The sequence below is a fragment of the Silene latifolia genome, chromosome 9 (assembly GCF_048544455.1).
Source record: "Silene latifolia isolate original U9 population chromosome 9, ASM4854445v1, whole genome shotgun sequence".
In the NCBI taxonomy this organism is placed as follows: Eukaryota; Viridiplantae; Streptophyta; class Magnoliopsida; order Caryophyllales; family Caryophyllaceae; genus Silene; species Silene latifolia.
Genome location: NC_133534.1, coordinates 18,422,827 through 18,449,484, shown reverse-complemented (window position 1 = coordinate 18,449,484; position 26,658 = coordinate 18,422,827). Strand labels below are relative to the sequence as shown.

At 36.0% G+C, this 26,658-nt stretch overlaps 5 protein-coding genes across 5 annotated transcripts; 3 read left to right on the top strand and 2 right to left on the bottom strand.

Moving 5' to 3' along the window:
* The first annotated feature begins 544 nt into the window (after nt 1-544).
* Nucleotides 545-2,752, top strand: LOC141599299 (putative pentatricopeptide repeat-containing protein At3g18840). The gene has a single exon (XM_074419282.1). It carries the CDS (start codon nt 632-634, stop codon nt 2,651-2,653), a length of 2,022 nt encoding a protein of 673 aa, XP_074275383.1. The 5' UTR covers nt 545-631; the 3' UTR covers nt 2,654-2,752.
* Nucleotides 2,753-4,002: 1,250 nt separating this feature from the next.
* On the top strand, nt 4,003-6,705 carry LOC141599300 (deSI-like protein At4g17486). The gene is made up of 4 exons (XM_074419283.1): nt 4,003-4,242; nt 5,478-5,738; nt 5,836-6,123; nt 6,224-6,705. The coding sequence occupies exons 2-4, from the start codon at nt 5,528-5,530 to the stop codon at nt 6,439-6,441; spliced, it is 717 nt and encodes a 238-aa protein (XP_074275384.1). The 5' UTR covers nt 4,003-4,242; nt 5,478-5,527; the 3' UTR covers nt 6,442-6,705.
* Nucleotides 6,706-6,779: 74 nt separating this feature from the next.
* On the bottom strand, nt 6,780-10,313 carry LOC141599301 (NEDD8-conjugating enzyme Ubc12-like). The gene is made up of 6 exons (XM_074419285.1): nt 10,169-10,313; nt 9,220-9,330; nt 7,989-8,097; nt 7,505-7,583; nt 7,295-7,411; nt 6,780-7,209 (listed from the first exon to the last, which is right to left on the bottom strand). Exons 2-6 carry the CDS (start codon nt 9,323-9,325, stop codon nt 7,069-7,071), a joined length of 552 nt encoding a protein of 183 aa, XP_074275386.1. The 5' UTR covers nt 9,326-9,330; nt 10,169-10,313; the 3' UTR covers nt 6,780-7,068.
* Nucleotides 10,314-16,526: 6,213 nt separating this feature from the next.
* LOC141599298 (UPF0496 protein At4g34320-like) lies at nt 16,527-18,327 on the top strand. The gene has a single exon (XM_074419281.1). The coding sequence runs from the start codon at nt 16,862-16,864 to the stop codon at nt 17,969-17,971; it is 1,110 nt and encodes a 369-aa protein (XP_074275382.1). The 5' UTR covers nt 16,527-16,861; the 3' UTR covers nt 17,972-18,327.
* Nucleotides 18,328-24,803: 6,476 nt separating this feature from the next.
* LOC141602485 (dirigent protein 21-like) lies at nt 24,804-25,658 on the bottom strand. The gene has a single exon (XM_074422746.1). The coding sequence runs from the start codon at nt 25,591-25,593 to the stop codon at nt 25,018-25,020; it is 576 nt and encodes a 191-aa protein (XP_074278847.1). The 5' UTR covers nt 25,594-25,658; the 3' UTR covers nt 24,804-25,017.
* Between the last annotated feature and the right edge of the window lie 1,000 nt (nt 25,659-26,658).

Genomic DNA, 26,658 nt, shown 5'->3' with positions numbered 1-26,658 from the left:
TGTGTTATATGGTATTACAAATATTGTCAGGTTATTGGTTACAATTAATTTGGTCAGATGAACTCGTTCCTCGTCAAAGCTTTAGAAGATCGGAAGACCCTCTTGTGAAAAGCCGTATGAGGCGACATGTTAGAGGATGTTCAGAAGCGGTACATGAGCCCATCAAGTTCAGAGATCTTCTTTTGATTGAGATTGTAGTTTGTTTGGTTTTAATCGATTTGTATCCGGTCGATTTTGACATATATTGTAATTGTCATATGACTCTTTATTAATGAAATGATCTTTTTCTCTCAAAAAAAAAAAAAACTAAATCCTTTATGACCTTGTCCAAACCCGGCCCGACCCGATACATCATTGTCCCAAATTGACCCGATCTGATAACAACCCGACCCAAACCCAACTCGACCCAAAAAGATAGGCTAGCCCAATATGACCTGAACACCTGACTGCACTTGAACCGACACAAATCCAACTAACCGGATTGCCACTTCTACTGTCCTTTCATTCCTTTGTATGTACGATTTTATTTTTGTCTCAAATTATATTCATAGGCCCAAATACCCTAGTGAGTACTGAAGTGATAACACCATTAACAGTAGACCTTGTTTTTATTGCTTGTAGATGCCATTAAATGCAGTTCAGGTGCTTAACACAAGTGTTATCGTTCCATTCTCAAGCTATAAAATCTGGGTTTCAATCTGACATTTTCACATCCAATCATATCATTCAAGCCTATGCTAAACATGGCGGTTTACGACTTGCCCGCAAACTATTCGATGATATGCCTAAACGAAATGTATACACTTGGAACACTATCATTTCTGCTTACTTGAAAATACGGGATGTTACGACTGCCGAGAACCTTTTTAAGTCTGCACCATACAAGGATTTGGTGACTTATAATTCTATGTTATCTGGGTATGCCAGTTCTGGTGACGGGCACGAAACGAATGTTCTGGAATTGTTTACTGAGATGCATAATTGTCTTAGTAATAATGGTGGGATTGATGAGTTTACTGTCACAACAATGCTTAACTTTGTTGCGAGGTTGTCGTTGGGTACTCTTGGCATGCAGTTGCATTCTTACATGGTTAAAAGTGGAAATGATTTTGGTAGGTTTGTTTCGAGTTCTCTTATTGACATGTATTCTAAATGCGGTTACTTTGAAGAAGCATATCGGGTTTTTAGTCGTCGTAGAGAGGGATTGGACTCGGTATCTAAGAATGCTATGGTTGCAGCTTGTTGCAGAGAAAATGAGTTGGAATTGGGTTTGGATATCTTCTGGCGTGAGCCGGAGTTGAATGACAGTGTTTCTTGGAACACGATCATTTCTGGCTTTACGCAGAATGGCTATCATGAGAAAGCCCTAACATTATTTGTTTCCATGATGGAAAACGGGATTAGATTAAATGAACATACTTTTGCTAGTGTCATATCTGCCTGTTGCGGAATTAGAAGCCTTAAGCTTGGAAAGGAAGTTCATGCTCATGTTATGAAGAGTGGATTAATTGAAAATCCATATATCAGTAGTGGAATTGTTGATCTCTATAGCAAGTGTGGTGATATAGATCACGCAAAGTCGTCTTACACAACCTTCAGCATGGGAAATGCTTTCTCAATTACTTCGATGATTGTTGCATATTCATCAATAGGAGACATGGTCGAAGCCAGAAGACTTTTCGACACATTGTCTGAGAAAAACTCTGTAGTTTGGACGGCGTTGTTTACTGGCTATGTCAAATCTCAACATTGTGAAGCAGCATTTGATCTTCTGAGAGAATTTCAGTCCAAAGAAGTGAAAATATTGGATGTGGTGATTATAATGACTCTGCTTGGCGCGTGTGCAGTACAAGCATCCCTGCACCCTGGCAAGCAGATTCATGCATACATATTAAGGACTCGGGTAAAAATGGATGAAAAGCTATTGAGTGCAGTAATTGACATGTACTCAAAATGTGGGCTCTTAACATATGCAGAGAGAATTTTCTCAAGCATTATGGAAAGGGACCCGATCCTTTATAACGTGATGATAGCCGGCTATGCTCACCATGGACATGGAATCAAAGCAATCACATTGTTTGAAGAGATGTGCAAAAGTGGGATAAGGCCAAATGCAGGAACTTTCGTCTCTCTACTGTCAAATTGTCGTCACGTAGGGCTAGTTGAACTAGGAGAAAAAATCTTCTACGCCATGGAAGGAGAATACGGTGTAAAACCAGAAGTTGACCACCACGCGTGTATGGTTGACCTATATGGCCGAGCAGGTCAACTAGATAAAGTTGTGAACTTTATGAAAAACATAACAATTGAACCAGATGGTGTACTGTTGGGTGCTTTTGTTAATGCTTGTAGGATGAATGGCAATGTAGAATTAGCTAGGGAAGTGGAGGAGAAGATGTTGCAGATTGAGGGCGAGAGTGGGTCCCGTTATGTGCAATTGGCTAACGTATATGCCACGCAAGGGAAATGGGACGAGGTTGGTAGGATTCGAAAGAAGATGAAAGGGAAGGAGGTGAAGAAGATTGCAGGGTGCAGTTGGCTGAATTTGGAGAATGAAGTCACCATATTTACTTCTGGTGACAAAGGTCATTCGAGATCAGATGCGATATATTCTTTGCTTGATTGTTTGTATGAAGAAATTTACATGAGTTAAGATTCGGATGTGAGAATGCTACTCTTCAAACAAGTTGATGCTAGTTTGCTGTAACTCTGTAAATAGGAGAAAAATTTGTAGTCTGAAGTTTTTCATGAAATGCTACGATTTTGTCATTAATATTTTTTTTTTCTATGACGAGGGGATCTGCAGCCGCTACCTTTATCATCAAAATTAACACGTATAGTAGCCAAGTATTATACTTTCGGGATTTTTATGAATTAGAAGTTGAGAATTGATGCAACTTTTTGCTTACATGGGACATGTAATGACTGTTGATAATCTAAGAATGTCTTTCTAGATGGTGATCAGTAAATTTTGTATATGCCTTGATCTGCAGATGCCAAGACAATATAAATTGTAAAGATAATACAAATGGAGTTATAATGGATTGTATTGGATGCCAAGACAATATAATGCCTAATAACTTATTTGGTACTGTATGAAGTATTTGAAATATGGGAAAAAAATACCATTTAGGTAATATTTCCAAAGGGGTTGCAAATGGATCCGCTAATGAGCCATAATTGCCATAAAAGATCTGACTCAAACCCAATCCGAAACGAATTGTATAATAGGACTCGAAAAGACTTGAGCCAAGCTAACTCGACTTAGATATGAAACCGAATGACCCGTTTACCAGGTCTAGAGGTGACAATCGAGTCACTCTGGTCAGGTTAAAGTGGGTTGAGTCATAAGAGGTTCAAGTTGTGCTTGTTCAACAATGCTGTTCAGGTATATGTAAGCTCAATGCTGATTTAGGTTAATCCCATCTTATAAGATCCGATATTATGTTAATTCTTTATCGATGAAAGAAAGGGTTAACAAGGACTGGCTCCTATAGTATCGTACACATTTCGACAATTGGCCGGTCGAGTTTGCTATTCTTTGTACACAAGACTCGTCATGTATTTAACGACCGAGCTAGGGAAGACAAAACTCGTGGATTCCTAATTGATTATCATCGGCTAGGTTGAGTCATTATCGTGTCATAAATCATCTCATACCAATCCTAGGGTCGGGCGGAATAAAAAAAATGTTATTCTCGGTTATCAGTGTAGATCGGGTCATAAATCAACTTGGACCGAGTTGGGATATACTCCCTCCCATCCAAACCAAAGGTAACACTTCTCATTGGATGGGAGGGAGTATAACATTCTTCTCGCTAATCGATAATAACATCATATTGGGCCAAATCGGAAGATATTGTTTCACCTGCCTTTCGGATCCTGCGGATCAATTTTCTCGGATCGGGTCGGGTTTTACCAACTATAGTTCCATACTGGCATACTGCCATGTGACAAAAGACAGGGAGCAGTGGAGTCTCCATATTTTGTGTTTATTAATTTGCCACCTTTTTTTATCAAACACAATCATTAAAAAGAGAAGAGAAGAAAAAAGCGGGAGGGGGGCTAAAAACAGACCTCTCAAAAATGGTGAAAAAAAAATGTGTGGGTTAATTTAATTCACAAGATCTCAAGTAACTCTTAAGTACCTTAAAAATGGCGGATATCTCAATTTTACATTGAGGTTGTGAACCCTGTTTTTTTCTGCATCTTTGATGGTGGTTTCTTCCTTCACTTTTTGAGGTCTCTCTTTCCTCTCTTCCTTTTCATTTCCATCTTTCTTTTGCATTAATCAGATTATTTAATTTCTGGGGTTTTGTCAATGTGATTTGTTTTGTTTACGGAAAATGAGATGGCGCAACCAGGTGGTACCGAGTCTGAGTACCACCTTACATTTTGCATCCTGTTAAAAAGCTGAATTTTATAGGATTTTACCTGATCTATGATTTGTATTGCTAATCTTCATCTAACGTGTCCTCTAAGGGCACATATTAATAACCTAACTCTGGAAAGAATAAGATCTTGTTAATCTTTCCATATTTAGTTTATTAATGTATTCCATAATGGGCACACATTAGAAAAACCGATTTCCAAATGATCCAAATGCACCAACTTTGTATCTGGATTCTGGATGCATTATATAGAAATATGAAAATCGACACGCAACACCCATTTGCGATAGGTGGGTAGCAATTTAAACACGGGAAGATATTATCGATTGCCAGTGTATCTAGAATTCTAGATTGATTATATACACAACTTGTGGAATCCAAGAATGTGGTAGATTTGTTCCTTTCTTTGACATTTGTTTGGGAATGTTGAGATAGAATAATTGAAATCCTCATGCTAAAAAGGGAAATGTCAGATGAGCCACATTTGCTACAGGAATATATGTTAGGTGCATGTATACAAGAGGTATGTATATGTTACTGAGATCATGGATAACATACGCGTACAAAAATGATGTATACATGTATCTCTTCTTAGAGTTGGTTCATCGTAGTGGGTTCTCTATATAAAGGAAATTGAGACGCGTAGTTAGAGGTGTATGGAGGAAGATACTCACAACAATTGTGTGTTGTGTGGGTGTAATATCTCTTCGCCACGGAGAGGGAAAGGAGTAGACACAACAATGAATGAGTGAGTATAGTGTGAGATTTTCATTTAAGATCCTTAAATCACGATTTGGACTCATGTTCTTAGGTTGATCTTTTTTTGGCAACGGTTGACCCACAGTCGCTACCTTTATAGTATGTGTGCAATGGCCAATGGTTTTGTTTGCTTCTCGTTTACCTTTGTCAGCATGTATTAATTTTGCGACCCCATCTTTACTCGATTATGTTCTCTATTCTCCCCATAATCCCGATTTTTTTAAACCTAAGAGCGTTAAATCAATTACTTGAGCTTGTTATAGTAAGATTTCAGAACTCAATTGCATTGTTTGTTAACCATTGTCTTTTCATGGGACTCGATTTCAGGTTAGAACTACACATCAAGGAGTTTTCTTGGTTCCAGCCTCACTGAAAACATGAAACTGAAATCCAAAAATGGTGCAAAGAGTGTTAAGCCTGCACGTAGAAAAGGCAAACTCGCCTCTCGTTTATGTCTGTTCCCAAAGGTGAAATCAGTAGATAGCTTGTCCGGATACACTCCAGTCTACCTTAATGTCTATGACTTAACACCTGTCAACGGCTACATGTATTGGGCAGGCCTTGGTGTTTTTCACACCGGCGTGGAAGGTTAGTACCTAGCTAGCATCTTATCTTTTGGCCTCTTAAACCTACCATCTTTTCCCTGGTGTTACAAATGCTGAAATGAGTTCCTCTTCTTTGACAGTCCATGGCTCAGAGTATGCTTTTGGCGCTCATGATTACCCCACGAGTGGTGTCTTCGAGATTGAACCTCGGAAATGCCCAGGATTCAAGTTCAGGAAGTCAATCTTCATGGGAATGACGGCACTGAATCCTAGTGAAGTTAGAGAGTTCATGGAGGAACAATCTTGTAGTTATTATGGTGATACGTATCACCTGATCATCAAGAATTGCAACCATTTCTGCGATGATATGTGTTCCAAGTTGACAGGAAGAAGAATCCCTAAATGGGTTAATCGACTTGCAAAAATCGGTATTGATCCATTACTTACATACCCCCCTTACTAACAGATAAGACATGCTCTCCTGCCTTGAACAATAGATGACAGTTTTATGTACGACTTGGTTGACAGGGTCAGTGTGCAATTGCATATTACCAGACGGTCTCAAAGTCACAACTGTTCCAGAACCCCATCTTCAAGTACTCGAATGTGATGACTACGAAAGTGAAAAGAAGCATCTACGCACATTTAGCTGCTTCTCATCCTTTTCAATGTCGCCAAAGGAGAAGGAGGAACCCATTTCATCCCTTTTCCTTAATTCGCATTATAGAGAATGTCTATCACCCTAGCGATATTTGAAGAAAAGCTTTTGCCTTCCGATGACAACCATTTTGAGAGTTAACGAGTGTTAGTGAATACTGATTAGTTTCATCTTTGTGCATACATCTTAGGAGAGTGAGAGTGATTGTGTTTGTACATTTGGAGCCTCACCATTTTGTTTTGGTTACACTAGTGTAATTTTTCTTGTACCGGAGGAGTCGCTGTCCTTGTTAAAAGTGTATTGCAGCTTTAGTCAGTTTTTCCGAGTAATCATCTGTTGAGTTCATCCTCAATCGCATTATGTTGAAATTGTGATGGGTGCTTTCGAAAGATCTCTTTCATATAATGCCAATGTTTAAACCGGTGATGTTAAGAACACGATTCAAGCAGATACATTACATTCAAAAGGTTCAATCTCGTTCACATTGGACATAAATGTGTTAGTAGATTACATACAAGGGAGGATACGAATAAATGGTCTCCACAACTAGTCGACTAGTGTTCCGAAATGTTTTGACACAAACAAAAGATAGCATGGTGGATTTCAAGCCATTTGGCTGATTTCAATTTCAAGTTACATCACAAAGTGCAGCAGATGATACAAGTGACTAACGCGGAACAGTAGGGCTTCCTATCTGAGATTTAGCGGAGAAGACCTAAGAAAGGCACCTTGGGAAGAAAGTTTGTCCCACATAACCCCCAGACATTGCTCTTCTAACAATTGCCTCGAACATTTTTGGATTATCTCTCAACACTGCAGCAGCTTCATGATTCAGAGGATCCTCGTGATTTGGTTGCTGTTTACACGTAAAATTCGAGATTTAAGAGTACGACCCCATGAAACAATTCAAAAGGGTTTGCAAGTAAAACTAATTCCAGTACCGTGAAGAGATGATACAAGCCATAGATGATGGTGTTTACGTTCAACACAGGTTTCCAGTCTTCTCTAAGAATGTTCAGGCACACATTCCCATCCAAATCAATGTTAGGATGATACACCTGCCAGTGTTATGCACACGGCAACGTCAACAAAACTATGCAGAGTGACTAAGTGTAAAATGCAAACAGTCCATGCACAAGGCTACTACAAACCTTTGTCTTGCATTTAACCTTTGGTGGCTCATGTGGATAGACAGTTGGAACTTGAAAGGAAAACGAAAATATTCCACCTCTGCAATACAATTACCCCCGTTAGTAAAGTCCTCTCTGACAGACCAGGAGATAGAAAAATGGGAACTGTGAAGAATACATAAAGTAAAGTCTTTTCTCTCGCTCCTTTTCCCTTTTTTCCGCTTTCTTCTGCTTTCAAAAACAATGGATATATGCTAGCAGGGATGAGCTTCCCTACCCATCTTGAAAAAGAAATTAAGAGAGAGGAGAGAATAAATGTAGAAGGGTGTGAAGGCGTGATAAGCACGCATGATGAAAAAAGGAAAGCCAATTGAGTATACTGAAAACTAGGGTAGAGGTGATGAGGTGATTTGAGAGAATCGGCCTTTGGCATAGAGTCGACCGATCTTACAAGGCACAGGAAATTTAGATATTTACATAATGCTTTATAAACATATATACTTACAGATAATATCCCTCGTCAGGCTGTATAGTAACTTCAAAGTTCATCAGGTCGTCTTTTCCATTGGGGAAGGATATGTTACATGACTTTGGAAGGTTGAGTTCACTGATATCTACAAGAAAAAATATGCTGAGGCGTGATAAATGCAGGACACCACAATATTTGGGACTTGAACTAGAAAGTTTCACAACAATTGTAGCTAAGGTAGTGTTTAGAAATACGGAATTGATTTCATTTTCATGATTCAATTGTAGAAATTCAAATGTCTGAATTCAATCCCAAATCCAATTCCGAAATTGCGTTTGGGAAATCCATGGAATTGGAATTGAACTTGCGCGAGACGGATATGGGTCGAGGTCATTGGATGTTTTATATTTGAAAAAATTAAATATTGTCTCGGAAAATATTGCGATCGGAAAAAATATCATAAATAAAAATATCGTGATGAAATTTCCGTCACAAAATAAAACGTAAACAGTGATAGAATTAAAATGACTACTATATGGTAGATATTTGAGAACCCCAAATTTTAACTAGCTTGGAATTGACAAGGAATTGAGTCAATTCCAATTCCAAATTATAGGGGTTCCCAAACACTTGAAATGTCTCAATTACGGAATTCAATTCCAATTCAAGGTTCCCAAACATACCATGAAATTGTTAAGAATTGGCTCCTATATCATTCAAGTTTCGCAGCAAGTGTCACACATTGACGAAATAAGGAGGGAGATTACTACTATATGAACTATGGAATTAGTTCGCCTATCACCGATTTTAGGAGGAAAACCTCCATGGACTTGTGAGTGTAGGCGTGTAGCCAAGGCCCCTTTTATCAATTTTACATAAAATCTGTTTACTCAGGTGAAAATAAGAATCACCAAAGCGTCGATAATTGCATCACATGACTCCTACTTCAAAATAAAGTGCGGACAGTTTAGTGAGCCGTTTTGCTATATTCCATCAAAATCCAAAACCAAAGAATAGTGAGTCTTGGGCCATCGGATATGGAAATTAATAATATTCAGTTCCAACATACAAAAAAATATTAACCAACACCACAACGAAATGCTTCGACTCTTATACGGTTCTACCTAAGATCACAAGAGAGTCAGACAAAAACTGAAGTTCCATCGGACCTAATACCAGTTGTACCAAAAGCCAGCACCAAGTTAAGTAGTCCAACAGTTTGCCATCATATAGTTAAGAGTTCTAAGCAGTAGTTACTCAATAATACCTTTGTGAAGCCGCAATTCTCCAGCTGACTGCTTCTTGACGTGAGTCTTTCCATTTAAACTCTCATTTTCTCTCTGTTTTGCCTTAACCTTGAATAGATTGATCATCGCCTCTAAAATAATCACGCAAAGGTCATAATCATTTTCCAATACAATTTGGATCAAACCATTCTCTCACTGTACAAACGACGTCCCATCCATTGATGTACTAAACTAATTGGTTCACATACACAAAACCTTAGGCACATACAGAGTTTCCGAGCTATATGAAGTATTCTTCTGCCATACAAAAGTTCTAAGTGGCAGAATTCTAACATATCCAAGAGAATCACAAGGTAAAAAGTCAGGAATCTTGTGCATATATAGCTGGGGGAGCTACATAGTAGCAAGGGGTAGCACTCGCTATCCCAAATCCCAAAAAAATAGTTAAAATTATCGATTTTTGCTACCCAAAAATCTCTGAACATGTAGCTAAGCAGGCGATACCCATATGTGGAATTACCGTATCCATCTGAAAACCCCTAACTAGATGAACAGAATAGCTATCTTACTGTTACATCCCACTAAAAATGAAAAGGCATCCAGTACCTAAAATACCCCTCCGTCTCAATCATTTGTTTACCTTAGATTAAAATACCCGCACAAAAGAATAAAAAAAGGGCAGTGGCGGAACTAAGGGTGTTAGCAGGGGCGTAATAGGTACGCCCCAATTACAAATCCCGGCTCCGCCACTGCAAATGGGTAGAGCATAATTAGAGTGCAGATCAATCCTAGACCAAAAAATAAAATAAATTGAGGACCCAGTAAAGTAAAGATTGATTAAGCAAACATAAAGAAAAATAATCAGTAAAGAGTAATTCCAGATCGCAAAACAAAATATGCAAAATTACATAAGAGATGAATTAATCTAGTACTCCGTAATCTATAATAAGAAAGTTATAATTCATGTACCTGGTTATGATGAAGAATTCAGAGAGAGAATGAGGAGACTACTCAGCAAGGTAGCTTACGACTTACAGCTGAATTTTTGGGGGAAAATACAGCAGTAGTGAGGGGCCAGATAAATACGGTTTTTTTTTTCTTTAAAAACACTTGCGGAGAACATTCATAAAATCCTAAGTATTTCTTAGATTTGATATTTTGCATGAAATATAAATTTTGAAAACTTTAATGTCATAATTTGTGTTTACGAGATTATAAAATGGAGTTTTTGTTGTTAATGTTTTTTTGACCTGACAAACTGACTGACCATGTCTTTTGGTCACGAGTTTCAAACTTAACAATTTTTTTTCCAAATCATAGTATTTGGAAATGATTGATTTTAAAAAAAAAAAAACACCACTTTCTGAACTCGAAAATATGAGTTATAGCTAAAAGTTTTCTGGATCTGAAAATTGGGTATTTTGCACAAAATGTCAAATTTAAGGGGTATCACATGAATTTTCCGTTGATTTTTTGCAGAAAATTTTAGTATTTCACCCAAATTTTAACCTAAAACCCCTAAAATTTCATCCAAATTTTAATCTCTAGACCCCACCTTGCAAACTAAGGCCCTATTTGGTAAACAACTGATTAATTTCAGCGTAAACAGATTGCAAAAGCAGAACATAAATGACATATTTTATCAGAAGGTTTGACTAGCATATTATAATTAGCAGAATTAATTTGAGTGTTTGGTAATTGACAGATTCCGATTAATAGATTGTTAGTTTTCTTTGTAAATGAAGTAAAATTTAATATTTTACAATATGTTAACCAATATGTTGGGGGTAAGCAGCCTATTGTAAAACAACATATTGACCCCAAATATAATGTTTCAATATGTTTTTTTTGTTAACGAGAGAACCCGCAGCCGCTACCTTTGGTGCGCATTAGGTAAACCCTTGGGCCTCGGGTATATGTGATAGCCTGTAAACCACGTATATATAGCAGGTACGCCATTGGAGGGTGACAGACTCGAAGTCTATAATGCATGAACTCAGTCCAAGAATGTTGCACAAAATTTTTTCTCTTGGATAAGTTTACCAAATAATAAAATTAACATATTAATTGATCAATACATGCTAAAACCCTTAAATATGCTAAAAATCGAGCAATATACCATTTATTAAATACCCCTTAGAATACATTATTACATTACTCACACAACTTACAAAGTTACAAGCAACTCAAATTTTCACGGTTGAAAGAAGCTTGTACCGTATCACATCCGAAAGTTACGCGGATACACTAATTAGTACGGAGTAATTACGTACACTAATCACCAACTGTAAATCTTCTTTGATACACTACTGCTACACCAGCTTTTTCATGTTTTTAACTGATTTTTTTTTTTAAAAAAAAAAGGTAAAGAATTTAGGACTTGGGCTCCAAGTATCCATTTCTGATACAAAAACTATAAAAGGAGAACATATATTGCCTGCCTCTAAATTTATACTCGCCGGAGAATTAGAAAGTGCATGCATTTTTCTGGACGTCATTCAACAAATTTATAGCAAATTCAGGTGTGATTTGCTCATCTAAGTCTTATATATCCTGCATATTACAAATGTTCATGAGCTTTAGATAATCGAATATAGTGACGGAATCAGGTAGGGGTTGCCGGGTTGTTAACATGGGTAATCACTATTATAAATAACGGGAAAAAATGAAGTTTTTAGTTGAAATATTTGATTTCTTTTCCAAATAACTCTATTAGTACATTAGTAATTGTCCACATCAAATCCTAATTCAGTAATTGTCCACATGTATAATGATCCAAAGTCCCAAGCATATATTTTGATGAGTATATAAATAATATGATAAGTAAAAGGTATTTGCAATTTTATTTTCAATTCCCCCCTCCATTTAATAAAAATAGATTATTGTACACAAGATGAAAAAGAAGATTTGTTAGAGCAAGTCCAATGGTTTGGCTTAGGGACTTGCTTGCAATTTTAAGAAATTGCAAGCAAGTGGCTAAACCATTGGACAAGTACATGTAGATTGTAGGGTAGCTTAAATCAAGCAACTAGCTTCATTAAGCTAGTAGCTTAAATGACCCTACCACAAAAATACAACCAATAGAAAATAGTTTGATTAATTAACATATGAGTCAAGCTAGTTAAAATTTATGCTAAACCATTGAAATGTATTAGTAGCTCAAAAATAAACTAGCTTAAAATGTGATGTGATAATGGTAAGCTAGTTGAAACTAGCTTACCATTGGACTTGCTCTTATATTAGGAGTAGTTTAGTATTTTACGCTATGGTATTTAACTTGTTTCTATTTAAGATTTGAAGTGTGAACTCTTTTTTTTTTTTTGCGAGAAAAGTGTGATCACTCTTTGTTGTGCGTAAATGAGTAGATTTTTGGCTTGTACATAATGGTTTTATTTTGAGTATCTCAGTCAATTGTTTGATTTTATATTTTAGGAATGTTTTTGGTATATAATTTGATCATCCACAATCAATTTATGAGTTGTTTGGTTGACAATGGGAAGATGGAGTTCCCATGAAATAAATTGCAAAAAAGTTGTTTGGTTGGGATATGAGAACTCAATTCATGTGGGAAGTTCTACTTACCAATGAGGCTATGTGAGTGACTTCCTACATTATGTGCAATTGGAGTTTCATAGGAGTTTCAACTTCCCATAAATTGGGTAACCAAACAAGATCTCATTTTTGCACTTCTAGGAACTTCCAATTCGCATGAATTTGGAAGGCAACTAAACAACCCCTTAGGGTCCGTTTGGATTGAAGGAATTGGAGAGAAGGGGAGGGGAGGGAAATGGAGGGATTTAATTTCCTTTGTTTGGATAAAAAATATGGGAGAAAGGAAATGGAAGGGGAGAAAAATGAGAGGACTTATTTTCCCTCCTATAGAACAAATTATAATCTTTCCAAGGGTGGCAAGATTTGGAAAGAAAACATTATTTGAACTCTAATTATACCACCAACACCTTTCAATCATCCATCCATTCTTCATCTCCCTCCTTCCTCCCCTTCCATTTCCCTTCATAATTTTTGTTATCCAAACACCCACATCTCATTTGCCCTCCCCTTCTCTCCCATCCCTTCACCTCCCCTCACTCCCCCTCCCCTCCTTTTCCCCCCTAAAATTGTATCCAAACGGACCCTTAGTGTTATTAACTTTATTCGAGGTACTTGGCAAATTCCTTGAGAAATTTCTAGTATTATCAAGGATATAAAATTAGACCTTCATTTTTTCGATGAAGTGATAATTAAACATTACTTTCGTGAAACCAACAAGGTTGCTGACTTCATGGCTACTATTGGACATTCATGTCCAACTCTTTCGAGGTGGTTTGATAGCCGGTGGCTTCAACTTAGCTCCCTCATTCGAAAGGATGAGATAGGTTGGTCCTACTCTAGAGGATCAACCTAGTTTTCTTACCTAATAAAAAAAACCTTAGTGTACTTGTCATCTAATAATTGACCATCACCTCTTTCCTTAATCTTTATGCCATCATCAAAGACAAACGAATGACCAGGACAAGGATTTAGATATAGGCTCTGTTTGGTAAAACTAGTTGAAAAAGGTACCTAAAAACTTAAAAGCTAACCAAAACCTGAAAAGGTAGCTGATAAGTAACTGAAAATTAGGAGCTGATAAGGTAACTGATTATATAAAAAATGTTTGGGAAAGTAGCTGAAATGTGGCTGATTTTTGATAAAATGACGTAAAAGGATATAGTAATTATTTAATATTATAGATTAAGAGGTAAACATGGAAAATAACTGATTTCAGGTACCTGAAATCTCAAATGCTATTCTAGGTAGCATTTCATTTCAGGCTACTTGCCGAACACTTGCACAAAAATCAGGTAGGTCAAATAAGCTACCTGAAGTGTCATGCCAAATAGAGCTATAGGAGAGTAATTCAATAATTCCATCATCCCTTCTTAAAACCCCATAATCCTTCTACAATCACGTATGCATATGCCCTGGGAGACTTCAGAAGTACGTTATCCTACTGAAGGATTGGTTGATGGTGTGATGCTCCTTCTTAGAAATGGAAGTGGGTCGTGTCGGGTCGTACTTTGTATAACAATCCGACTCGTCAGAGTCGTAACACAAACCCAAATAAAATGGGATGTGCACCTTTGGCCCTATTGTTTGTCCTCACTTAAGCCTAAAAGCGTAAGACATTGTTACTAAATAGTTGGTGGAATCATTTATAAACATATCAAAAGCCTCTTATTTTCCCAACGTAGGACAACTTAATGTTATAACCTCGTGGGGTGTTACACTTTGTGCGGGGCATCGTGCCTGGAGGAGAAAATGGTCGGCTCAGGCACGGGAAGGTGGATATCGTGTCATGTCATGCCATGTCAATAAAATGAAAATTATGTCAAAGGCATGGCCCACGACCCATGGCGTGGCCAAGTCATTCTTCCATTTCAGCCTTATTTCTTTGTATATTAGGCGTGCCCAAGCGTGTTGTACCTTAATAGGTCTGTCATGCCTAACCTAAGCCATGTTTGGTAAACAACGAATTAATTTCAGCATAAGCAGATTGCAAAAGCAGATTATAAATGACAGATTTTATCAGAAGGTTTGACTAGCATATTATAATTAGCAGAATTAATTTGAGTGTTTGATAATTGGCAGATTACGATTAGTCGATTGTTAGTTTTCTTTGTAAAATGGAGAAATATTTCCTATTTTATAATATGCTAACCAATATGCTTGGGTAAACAACATATTGTAAAACAGTATATTGACCCCAAATATGTTGTTTCAATATGTTGTTTACCAAACACTAAAATTAACATATTGATTAGTCAAACATGCTAAAATCCTTAAATATGCCAAAAATTGGCCAATATGTCGTTTACCAAACAACGCCTAAGCACTTACGAACCTTCGGCCTAGGCACAATCCACGACCCATGGCGTGTCGTATCGTGCTGCGTCGTGTCATACTAAAATGGGCCATGTAACACGCTGGGGCGTGCCAAGACTAACCCAGCAGCCATCGTGCCTATTTCATCTTTATTCCTTCTCCTTGGATGTGTCCTGCACACGTCAACAAACAGGCTATCAGGATTCCAGGGGACGCTCTCCGATGCCTAAGTTAGATTGTATACGAAAACGATTCGAGATCTCACTTCAGTTGAAGTGAGTGAAATGAGACCATCACCTCAAGTGAGATCTAAAACCGTTATATTACACAATTTGACTTAGGTATCGAAGATGATAGTCCCCCCAGAACCTTAGGAGGACACATTTAAGGAGGAGGAGTATCACACCATCCACCAATCCATTGCATACTTGTGAAGCCTCCTCGGAGATATGCATTTGTGATTGTTTTGACCAGAATGATATATTTTCAATCTATGATAGTCTGAAACTTGTGTCATCATCTCACTAGCTCGCCACCAAGCGAGAAAGAAGAAAAAAGATCATAAACCTAGCAAAATATTTAAAATTGCTAAAATTTATTGAAGGCATCTATTACTCCGTATAACAATGTATGACTCTGAACAGTATTGAACTGAACTGAACTTAACTTAAGTAAGAGTTAATTTGTGAAGAGATGAGCTTGAACTGAATTGAATGAAACTGAATGAAACTGAAATAAATTGAATTAAATAAAGCTAAAATGAACTGAAATGAGCTAAAATTAAATAAAAAAACATGCCAGTCATATTATAAACTTAGGCTCAGATTAACCAGGTCTTAGCAAGGGTCTGAGCAAAGATCTCAGCCTCAACCTTGCAGCATAACATGGATAAAGCAAGTGTACTGTAGCAAAGTCTTAGAATGGGTCTTGGGAATCCAAGACCCAACTTAAGACCCGTAAATAGTGTTTTGTTTGTGTATAAAGTAGGTTTAGTGGGGTCCTATATTTAATTGTTGATAATTTTGATGGGTCCGAGGATAAAGTGGAAAAAATAAAAAAGTCCGAATTAAGTCTTTAAAATAAAATAATAATATTTTTATATAATCAATGTGTTACACTATTAACCAAGTGGTGTTAGTCCAGTGATAGCTGGGTTAAACCTTGAAGCTTGCAGAAATGCAGGAGTTGAGAGGTCCCAAGTTTGACTACCAGCTGGGCGATGATCACTTGGCCACTGCAGCCCCCGAAGGGGGTGGCTTACATGGTCTATGCGGTGGTGCGAGAATGCATGGGCCCGGGGGGAACTCAACCCCCTCGTCATCAAAAAAAAAAAAAAAAAAGTGTTACACTATTATTATGATTTTTTTTAAGTTTTAAAAAAGAAACGAAAGGTAACACATTGCTTCCCGCGTTTTCCATCACATGCTCATAAGCCACATTTTCCTTCCTGATTCCTGATGCGTGCAAGCCATTTTCTTCCTCTCTCTTTTAACTCTTCATTTATTTCCCAATTTAACCTTCGTTTTAATTATTGAGCCTAAACATCCTATTATTGAGAGTCATCCTTACAAAAACATTAACAAAAATCTCATCTTTTGTTTCATCATCTTCATCTCTTTGCCGTTAAAAATCTCAACTTTCTGTCATTCCTTGGATTTCGCCATCCGGGTTTTGTTCTTCTCTTTATATTCTCAATTGGGTTTCGATCTTTCTTCGAAAACCGTTTCTAAATTCATGATATAAAGTTGTTTTTCTTTTTGCTTATAGCAGGATAGAACTGAAGTAGATTTTGGAACTATGGGAGGACATATGAGCAAGAAATCGGTAGAAAGTTCGTCTGAAATCGACAATTTGCAGTATGTAACCGGTCTCACATCGTATACAGCAGCTTGTAGAACTGATGCAGTTCTGCAAACCTTTGACACAACCCTGCACGCTCGTACTAATCACGTGATCAACTCGTTAGCAGTCGGAGTTGAGGTTCGTTCCCTTTCGTTTGATTCCTTGAAAGAAGTGACTGGATGTTTGTTAGACATGAACCAGGAAGTCGTCAAAGTTATCCTGGAATGTAAGCAAGATATTTGGAAAACCCCGGAGTTATTCGACCTTGTCGAAGAATACTTTGAGAACAGTTTACAAACTCTCGATTTCTGTGCTGCCTTGGAGAAATGTCTCAAAAGGGTTCGAGATGGCCAGTTGCTTTTAATGGTCGCGTTGCAGCAATTTGAAGGCGAGAAAAGTGCAGGGGAGACCGAGTATTTGAAAACATTGGAAGAGCTTAAGATTTTTAAGGAAGCCGGAGATCCGTTTACTGACGAGTTTTTCCATATATTTCAGTCTGTTTATAGACAACAAGCATCAATGCTTGAGAAATTGCAGGTTCAGAAAAACAAGCTTGACAAGAAGCTGAAAAACGTTCACGCTTGGCGAAAAGTTTCCAATATCATATTTGTAGCCACCTTTGCCGCGGTGCTGATTTGCTCGGTGGTGACAGCGGCTGTTGCTGCACCACCAGTGGCAGCAGCTCTGGCCGCGGCAACAGCTATTCCTATTGGGTCAATGGGGAAGTGGATTGATTCGCTTTGGAAGAGTTTCGAGAATGCATTGAAGGGTCAGAAGGAGGTGATCAGTACTATGCAGGTGGGAACTTATATTGCCATCAAGGATTTGGATAATATAAGGGTGTTGATTGAAAAGCTTGAAATCGAGCTGGAAGCGTTGCTGAAGAATGCTGATTTTGCAATCACAGAAGAAGCAGTCAAGGTCGGGATCGAGGAGATAAGAAAGTTGATGGCTTTGTTTACTAAGAATGTTGAAGATTTGGGGACTCAAGCTGATATGTGCAGTAGGGATATTAGGAGGGCTAGAACTGTTGTTCTTCAAAGAATCATCAAGCATCCCAGCTGAGCATTACATTCTCATTTGATCAAATTTGAAATTATTGTTTGATTGACATTTTGAATACTCTTTGATCAGCTAGTCTCGTGTACGACGGTCTTTTCTGTGTTTTTTTTTGGTAAAAAGTGACCACTTTAAAAAAGAAAAAATATCATTTTTAATCATAAAAAATAGTCACTATTTATCAAAAAGTTTCTGAGGATCGCACGTAAGAATTTGCGATCTTTGATATTGTCATATGATTTCTAGTTCTGATATTCATTTTTTTTCCTGTTATTCTCATGTACGAGTGCCTTGCATAAGGTTACAAACATTGTGTAAAACGAATAAAGATACAAATATCGATCATGACCTATTTTTTTTTTTTTTTTTTTTTTGTGAGAGTGAAAAAGATTGCTAGCTTAGGCTATTAACATAGCCATAGCTTGAGCAATCCTAATAATAGTACATTGAACGGTGTCTAAGAGAAAAGTAAACTATAAATCTAATAAAATTAACACCGTCTCATGACAAAAGAGACGAAAGGTGACAAGCTGGTAAAACGATGTAGAAAGGCCACGAGCAACTCCGTCCAAACCATCAGCAATACTAACAACTTCCATGAGCCAACGAGACGAGCCAGGTGCACTTACGCCACAAGAGCGTAGAAAAAAAGGAGGAAGAACGAGCTGAATAAGCTTGTCTTCAGTGGAGAAGAATCTCCTACACCGTCTCATGACCTATTTAAATGAATGGTTAGCTATTAATAAATCTGTTTTAGAAACTTCTAGTGTAAATCAGCAGTACAAGAATTTATATTTTTAATTTGTTGTTCATAGTCTCAGGATGAATTCACCTAATAATAGTAATATAACTTGCCTAACTTAAACTGTTTCTTTGTATATAATTTTTCTGATATTGTGTGTGACCGCAGTCTGATATGATCATATGATGTTTGATAAACATGGACCATTTTTATATTAAAAAGTGGTCACATTCAACCTACAATAGTCACTTTTTAATTGGTCGGAACATACGACAGTCTTACAGTATAATTTGTCTTCTGATATATATATGTGTACATTGTTAAGCTAAGAAAGAAGGATTTACGTTTTTTGGTCTAAAACTGTGAATTTGAGGAAACTTGTAAGGTAGATAGCAACATCATTGCATCATCTAATCTAATTATTGATATTTAGGTAGTTGGGTGGACTTCTTTGTATGTTAGGGATGTAACGAATTCGGATACGATTAAGTTAAATTTGTTAGGTCTCTCAATGGCAAGCGGGTACGGATCAGATAATTTGGGTTGGCCCGGTTGGATACTATATGCAACTAATGAAGGATAGTTTCTTGTTACTACAGGATGACTGTTTGGGCACATTGCAGGATGAGATCGAAGGCTTACATTCTGAAATTTGAGGAACTCAGTGGTGACGGGTGAGGTCTCTTCCCACAACATGTGTCATGATGGGAGGCCTTATCCCACATCTGTAGAAAAATAGTGAAGCGACGAACTTATAAATAAGTGGATTACTTTTCATATTATCAATGGATTTTAGGATGAACTCTTGTTTTTGGGCCGGTCTCCTGCTACGGAGGTCTAAACCCTCGGAAATTAGGTTGATTCCACATGGGTTTAATATTTAATAATATATACTATCTCCGTCCCGATCATTTTAGGTGTACCAATCAAGGGATGTAACACCATGTACAAATTAAATGGAGATTTATGGTCCAATATTATTATTAAAATGTTTCGGAGTATGTACGAAATGAATAATAACTACGGAGTAACTATTAGCCGGTATGCTACAAGTCAATTGTTGTCTTTTCTATTTTAAGAATGAACTTGATGAGCAATTTGATCATTCACATTCAATTTGGTCCACTTGTATTGGCCATCTCCTCTTTCCTTGGCCTTTGTGCAAAAACCAAAGAACAACAATTGACCGGGACGAAGAGGGTACATCACACACATATAGCATGATCGAACATTGATAGAAGGCAAGCATTACATCACATATAACATGATCAACCAAATTGGGTGGGTTTATTTCAAACTTTGAACCTGTTCCGCTTGTGTTATTATTGCGTTATTTTGATCAGAGTAGACTTGGCAAATGGGTTAATCAATTAGGGAGCGAGTCAGGTCAGTTCTGGAGGACCATTTTAAATTTGCAAGAAATCGAGTCAGATCGAGTTGAGCCGAGCCATTTCGAGTTCGTGTTACTTTCAGATTAAATTATTTACTCGGATGCACCCATGATTGACACAGAACTCAACCCCTATAGTATATACCCGCCCTGTTAGGGACATGTTGACTGCATGTTAACTGACTTTAGACACATGTTAGACCCTTGGAACCTTTCACACAAGCGACCTTGCATCATAGTAACCTTTAGGAAGTGGGAACTCGATCTTGTGTAGGCTACTCGATCGAGTATGGCGAGTTCAGCGTAAATATAGAAGTCGTGAGTCGTAAACCCAAATCAGTTTTCTTTTTTCTTTTCTCCCTAAACCTAATCGACGATACACCTTCTCCCTCATCATCCTTCACCCTTTTGAGATCCCTACACTTGGAGACACGATTCAAATAAAATCAAGCACATTATATCCATTATCTCACTAAAACCAATTCAAGTAGCCAATAAAAATTAAGATGCTATTTTATCAAAAAAAAAAAAAAAAAAAAAAAAAAAAGACGCTAGCACGACTCAAATGAAATCGAGGGTACCTTTGTTGAATTTTAATGTTTGTACACGCTTTTCCTCATGGCAGATTTCTACAGAAAATCTAATATTTATAGGTGTTTTTGAGGAGAAGAGTCATTTATGGTAAAGGATGAATTATGAGCATTCATGACAAAGAAGCGTTTTGAAAATAAGATGAATAGAGAGAAAATTTATGTTAAAGTTTATCTCTCTATCTTCTATCATTAATCATTAATTAATTCACTATAATCATCGGTTTTTGCTCAACTTCAAGCAATTTTAACCGCACGTGGCATTCCTTGATCAAACGTGTCATTTCATTATCCTACTTGGCTTTTCATAATCCTACGTGGCTTTGTCTACGTGGCGTTTATGAGTCATTTTAGCCTAGGCTTTTAATAGTATTTTATAGATTGCAAATGACAACTTCAATCAATTTAGTGGTTGGGGGTTTGGTTTGTATAGAAAAATTTAAGATGACTGAATTCAAATGAAGGGTAGTTTAGGCATTACGATTAAGCTTAAGTCATTAAAATGTATAGGAGACGATAAATAACAAAATAATGTCAATGAACTGTAAAATAGGTGTACTTGAAAGTTGCTAATTACTTTAAAAATTAAGAAGTTGTTAGTAAAGTTGGACAAATTGGTGGTTATTTACAAACTTTTAAATATATATAACTAGTTTTTTTATCCGTGGAAATGCACGGAATTTCATAAGTATGCGATTCGCTTATTTATATCATATTTTATAGTTTTTATTTTTTTGGTGACGGGGGGTTTAAACCCCCCGGGTACATGCAATAGCCTGCAAACCACGTGTGCCATGTAAACTATCCCGTAGGATGACAGGTAACCGCAAACCCTTTCATACAGGAAGTCGAACCCGAGACCTCGCAATTCTTGGCATTTCAGGCTTTGAAGCACTCTGCGCTCCACTGCACTTAAGGCTCTTGGCTCATATTTTATAGTTTGTCATACGAAAATGATTCTTCCAAACATGATTTTATCTTTTCTAGTTCATTTGTGGTTTCGAATTTTGTAGCCTAATGTCTTCTTTATTGAATGTGTAAATTAATTTTCTTTTTAAGTTTGTATACTTTAAATAAATATATGAATTTGTAAATTTTAAGCGTTATGATTTTTTGAGAGTTAAGTTTTATATTTACAGAAGAAAAAATAAACGATATTTCCAATTCCCACCAACATTTCATCATATGAAAATAAACTTAAAAAATTGCATGATTAATTTAATTGATTTTGACTAAAATGTTCTTTTATAAAAATTTTAATGAAAATGTTAGTTTTAGCTATAAATTATGAGGCTTGTATGTAAATTTGTAGATACTTCACTTTTAAAATTTTAAAACTTATCAAATATTTAATATACACAATTAATTAAAAATAATGATGATGATCGACCCTTTGATATTCTTTAATTTGTATGCTTTAAAATATATAATGAGATTTTTTGTAAGCAGTTTTAGTTATTTTTTATTTATGTGGAAGAGTTATTTTAATAATTTATATGATTGCGAGGTGACATCACAATAGACTACAAATGCAAAATGCTTTTCAATTATTTACTCAACATGCCTTTTTCTTTTCTTTCTTTGAAGGTAAACATGCCTTTTAATATTATTGTATGTATAAATAAAATTGTAGATTAATTTACTTTAAGAATACAAAGCCAAAATTTAATGTTTTTTATGCACTAACTATATTTAATGCTCCAAATTTATTTAACTTTAACTTTAACTTTTTTTTTCCTTTTCAAAGAATTGATGATGATGTGGTTTCATAAAATGCACATAAAAGGGAGATAGAGAAATTTTATGCTTTGTCTTGTCTTCTATAAATATAATAAAAATGCTAGACAAAGCACCAGATTTCACCATTCCCCCTTCTAATGACATTTTAACAAGCCATGTCATCATAATTATTATTTAAAAAGGAAAAAAAGAAAAACGTTGAATAAATGTGATGCATTAAATACAAAATTAGAACGCAAAATAAAATTGTATATATTTTTTAAGCTAATTAAACATTAAAGTAAATGATAATTTAAAATTTCGGGATTTAATATTTGGATAAATGTTAGAACACAAAATAAATTTGTATATATTTTTAAACTAATTAAATATCAAAGTAAATGGTAATTTAAAATTTTTGGGGATTTAATATTTGGATAAATTTTATGACAAGTAAAAATTAAAATTTTCTCTTATAAATGGTCGAGAATATGAAAGATTTTTTTGAGTTGTAAATAGTGTCCAAAAGCAAATGCATAGAATTTGTTAAGGCGGAGGGAGTATATCATAATGCAAGTGCATAATATACAACGTCTTATGTAAAATATTTTAAAGTCACGTTATCCAACAATTCATATAAAATGCATTGCTATGAGGGAAAAAAATTAAAGCCAACAAAATGAAGTGTTACGATAAGTGAAAATATTGACAAATGCAACAAAAAAAAGGTACATAAAAAAATGTATTGTAGTGAGAGAGATAAGACAAACTGAAAAATAGAGAGAATCAAACAAATCGCACATTATATAGAGATTTAAAAATAATAAAAAATACTTTACTCCACCACCAACCTATCAACCCCCTCCAAGCCCCACCACCAGGCCATGACTTGCGCGTCTCAGCGACTTGCTTAACACAAAACCCCTTTCGCCCACTGCTCACCACCATTCGCGTCCTTCCGAACAAGACTCTTTTATGCCTGGCTATAACACGGCCACTACCTCTAACCCTAAATAAAACGAAAAGAATACTAGAAAGGGGAAAAGAGAAACATTAATTTTGATCAATAATTTCTAATAAATGGATAAATTATATGTTCTACAATCAAATTAGAATCCATAATTAAAGAAAATTAGTTAATAGGATCGATTGGTAATACTGTTAAAATTTTAGGAAATTCAGTTTATCGTTTTTGTAAGTTACGAGTATGCAAATGAAAACGTGTTTTACATATTAAATACATTATGTTAGTTAACATGAATTTTGATCATAATTCTCAAATTTATTTAACGATGGTTTTAAAGTTATGTCATTAGATTTTTTTATGCAAATACATACATTCATATTATACTATGTAAGAAAATACTGGCCAACAATGAAATGAACTATGTGGGTATCAGATATTTAACTAGCCCAGTTAATTTTGTATCAAAATTATCAATATTTAATTAAGTAGTTTAAAGCTATGTACATTGTATGTTACCACATATAATAAGACATGGCAAAGTAAACTCGAGCTAATTGACCCGACTCGAAAAATCTATCCTTATACACGTAATTGACCGAACTACAACACATGTATGTGACCTAAAACCTGAACCGACCCAAACATGGTATGAGCTTTGTTGACCCATAATTGACCCGACCTAAAATAAACCGATCTGAAACCACCTAACTAAAAAATAACACGATAAAACATAACTCTAATTGACATAAAATAACTTGAAATGACTAATATGAAAACATACTTAATATTATTTAAGTTAAAATAAAGAATTAGTTATCAAAATTAACCTATAAATATTTAGTAATCTTAAATGACTTTTCCCTCTATTAATCATTGACTTGAAAATGACCTGACCAACAAACTCAAAACAAAGCCGAAACTCGAAGTGACCCCACTTGACGGGAACTAACCTAAAAATGTGACACACCCGAACTGGCCAAACCTAATCAGATTCGACTTACCCGTTGCTAAGTATATGGAGTATCTAATTACCCGTATAATATCTTAATTTATGTAAACTTGAATATGAAGTTGTTTTGCTTCTCACAAAACTCATGAAATATAATTCTTATGCAATATTTTTGCAGACTAGTGTATGCAATACATGAAAGACGTCAACAAGTTACAAACTAATGAGGTTACGTTTATACATAAACTTAAATAATTAATCTTAAACGAACCCGTGATTTTCACGGGTATAAAAAGTAGTTTTATATTATTTATAGATGAATTGTAAAACTCAAAAAGTCTTAATAAATACTCGTATAATAGAAGATCGAGAAAATAATTAGAGGGAAAAATGAAGAGCCACCATTTTTATGCTCTAAATCTCATAGATGTGTCATTTGACTATCAATAACCTTTTTCCTTAACTTACCAACCACAATATCTTTAATCAAAGCAAATATTTGTGATTCACGTTGACAGAGCATTACTAACCAATTAGAATTTGGGAGCATTAAACATCTTTATCCCAAAAATTATTACATCAAAATTAAAGAAAACGTTTTTAATGTTGACGAGTTTCAAATCTAAAACAAGACTATCATCCCTCAACTGTATAATATGAGCTATACTAGCTGACATCTATTACATTCAGATTAATTAATGAGAAACATAAACATTATACTCAATAACACTAGCACCACTAGGATCCATAAGTGTGACAGTCTTAGCTTGAGCATAACCAGTAGCAAACCTAAACACCCCACTACCACCAACAATACTCATTTCCCTCACCTTAAGCATAACCAAATTTCTTCCCAACACACTTAAAGTACTTCCCTTAAATGGTCCCTCAATAAACACATAATTCAACACCATTAGTAATCCACTATATTGTTGGTCAGCAACACCATACATTCCTTGAGCATACCCAATGACCTTTGACGTGTTACTTGGACCTTCGGTTAACGGATCGTCGATCATGACTAATGCACCAAACCCTGACGGGTCTTTATCCGTTGTTGAAGCCTGGGCTATGCGTAAGGCGGTCCGTTTTGGTCCGGCGACATAGTCGTGGAAGTAGAAGTGGAGATGGGTTAGGTTTTTGTGTGGTTTAATGCCCATCTCTTCTTTAGAAATGCTTCTTGAGAAAGCACCATGGGTTAGAGTTGAGGTGTTGATGGTTAAGAGGAGGAGTAATAAGATTTGTGTTAGAGACATCATTGAGGTTGACATGGTATTTTCTTACACAACCAAATTAATTAGCAAGGTTTTCCTGTTTATATTAGTTGGTACTTGGCTTTGACGACATACTTGGTTGTTCCATGTGGACTATATATAGTACATGTATGCTTAATTGCTTATGTAGGCGTACATTTTGGTTTCTTTAGTGCTAGGTGAACTTGTCAAAGGGGTAAGACAATTAGGTCATACTGTGTGACTTTTATGTCGTTTCGGTTTAAAGAGCACGTAGTTAGTGGGGAAGTCTGGAATTGATTTTAGCAGGGCAAAAAATCTTAGTAAAGACAAACGGGTAATATTATAAGGGGCAATTGGTCTCCCTTGTGACGGGTTACCATTTGTGGCGGATATTTTGTGAGTTAAAATGGTAATAAAATGGGTTAGTGGAGAAAGAGGACCACATGAATAGTGTTGCAGAGAGAGAAAAAGTGGGTACTTTGTGAGGTAAAATGGTATCCGTCACTCAAGAGTGACGGATATGTGCCATCACAAATGAGAAATTGTGTATAAGGGGAACTTTGAAAATTCTGACCCCCAATGGATAGTCGAAGGCAAGCTCCCCCGCTAGTCCCTAGATCCACCAACTGCACGTAATAACTAAAATGGGTTATGGTCAAGTAATAGAGAGTTATGTGCGTAACACCAAATATGAGTCGGTTTTATGATAGTTGTATTAAGAGACTTCACATATAAGAAATAAGGACTAATTATTACTCCTACTATGTAGTTTTATTTTATTTTTGTTAGTTTTTACTGCATTTTATATAATGTATGAACAATTATATCGTATTTGTCTCTGAAATATGTAATACTCCCTCCGTGTCGGTTAATTGTTACTTTATTTCATTATAAGGTGTTTCAGTCAATTATTTATCTCTATTTTATGAATAGTTTTGGTGGGTTACTTGATCCTGCACCCTTAATTTGGTTAATTTGTTGGGTATTGTTTTTTCACATACGGATTTTACTCTATCACATACGTCATTTACAATATTAACCTTGTCATTTTTTCATCTCACATCCAATTGATCGATTTTTTTTCTCCCTTCATCCATCTCC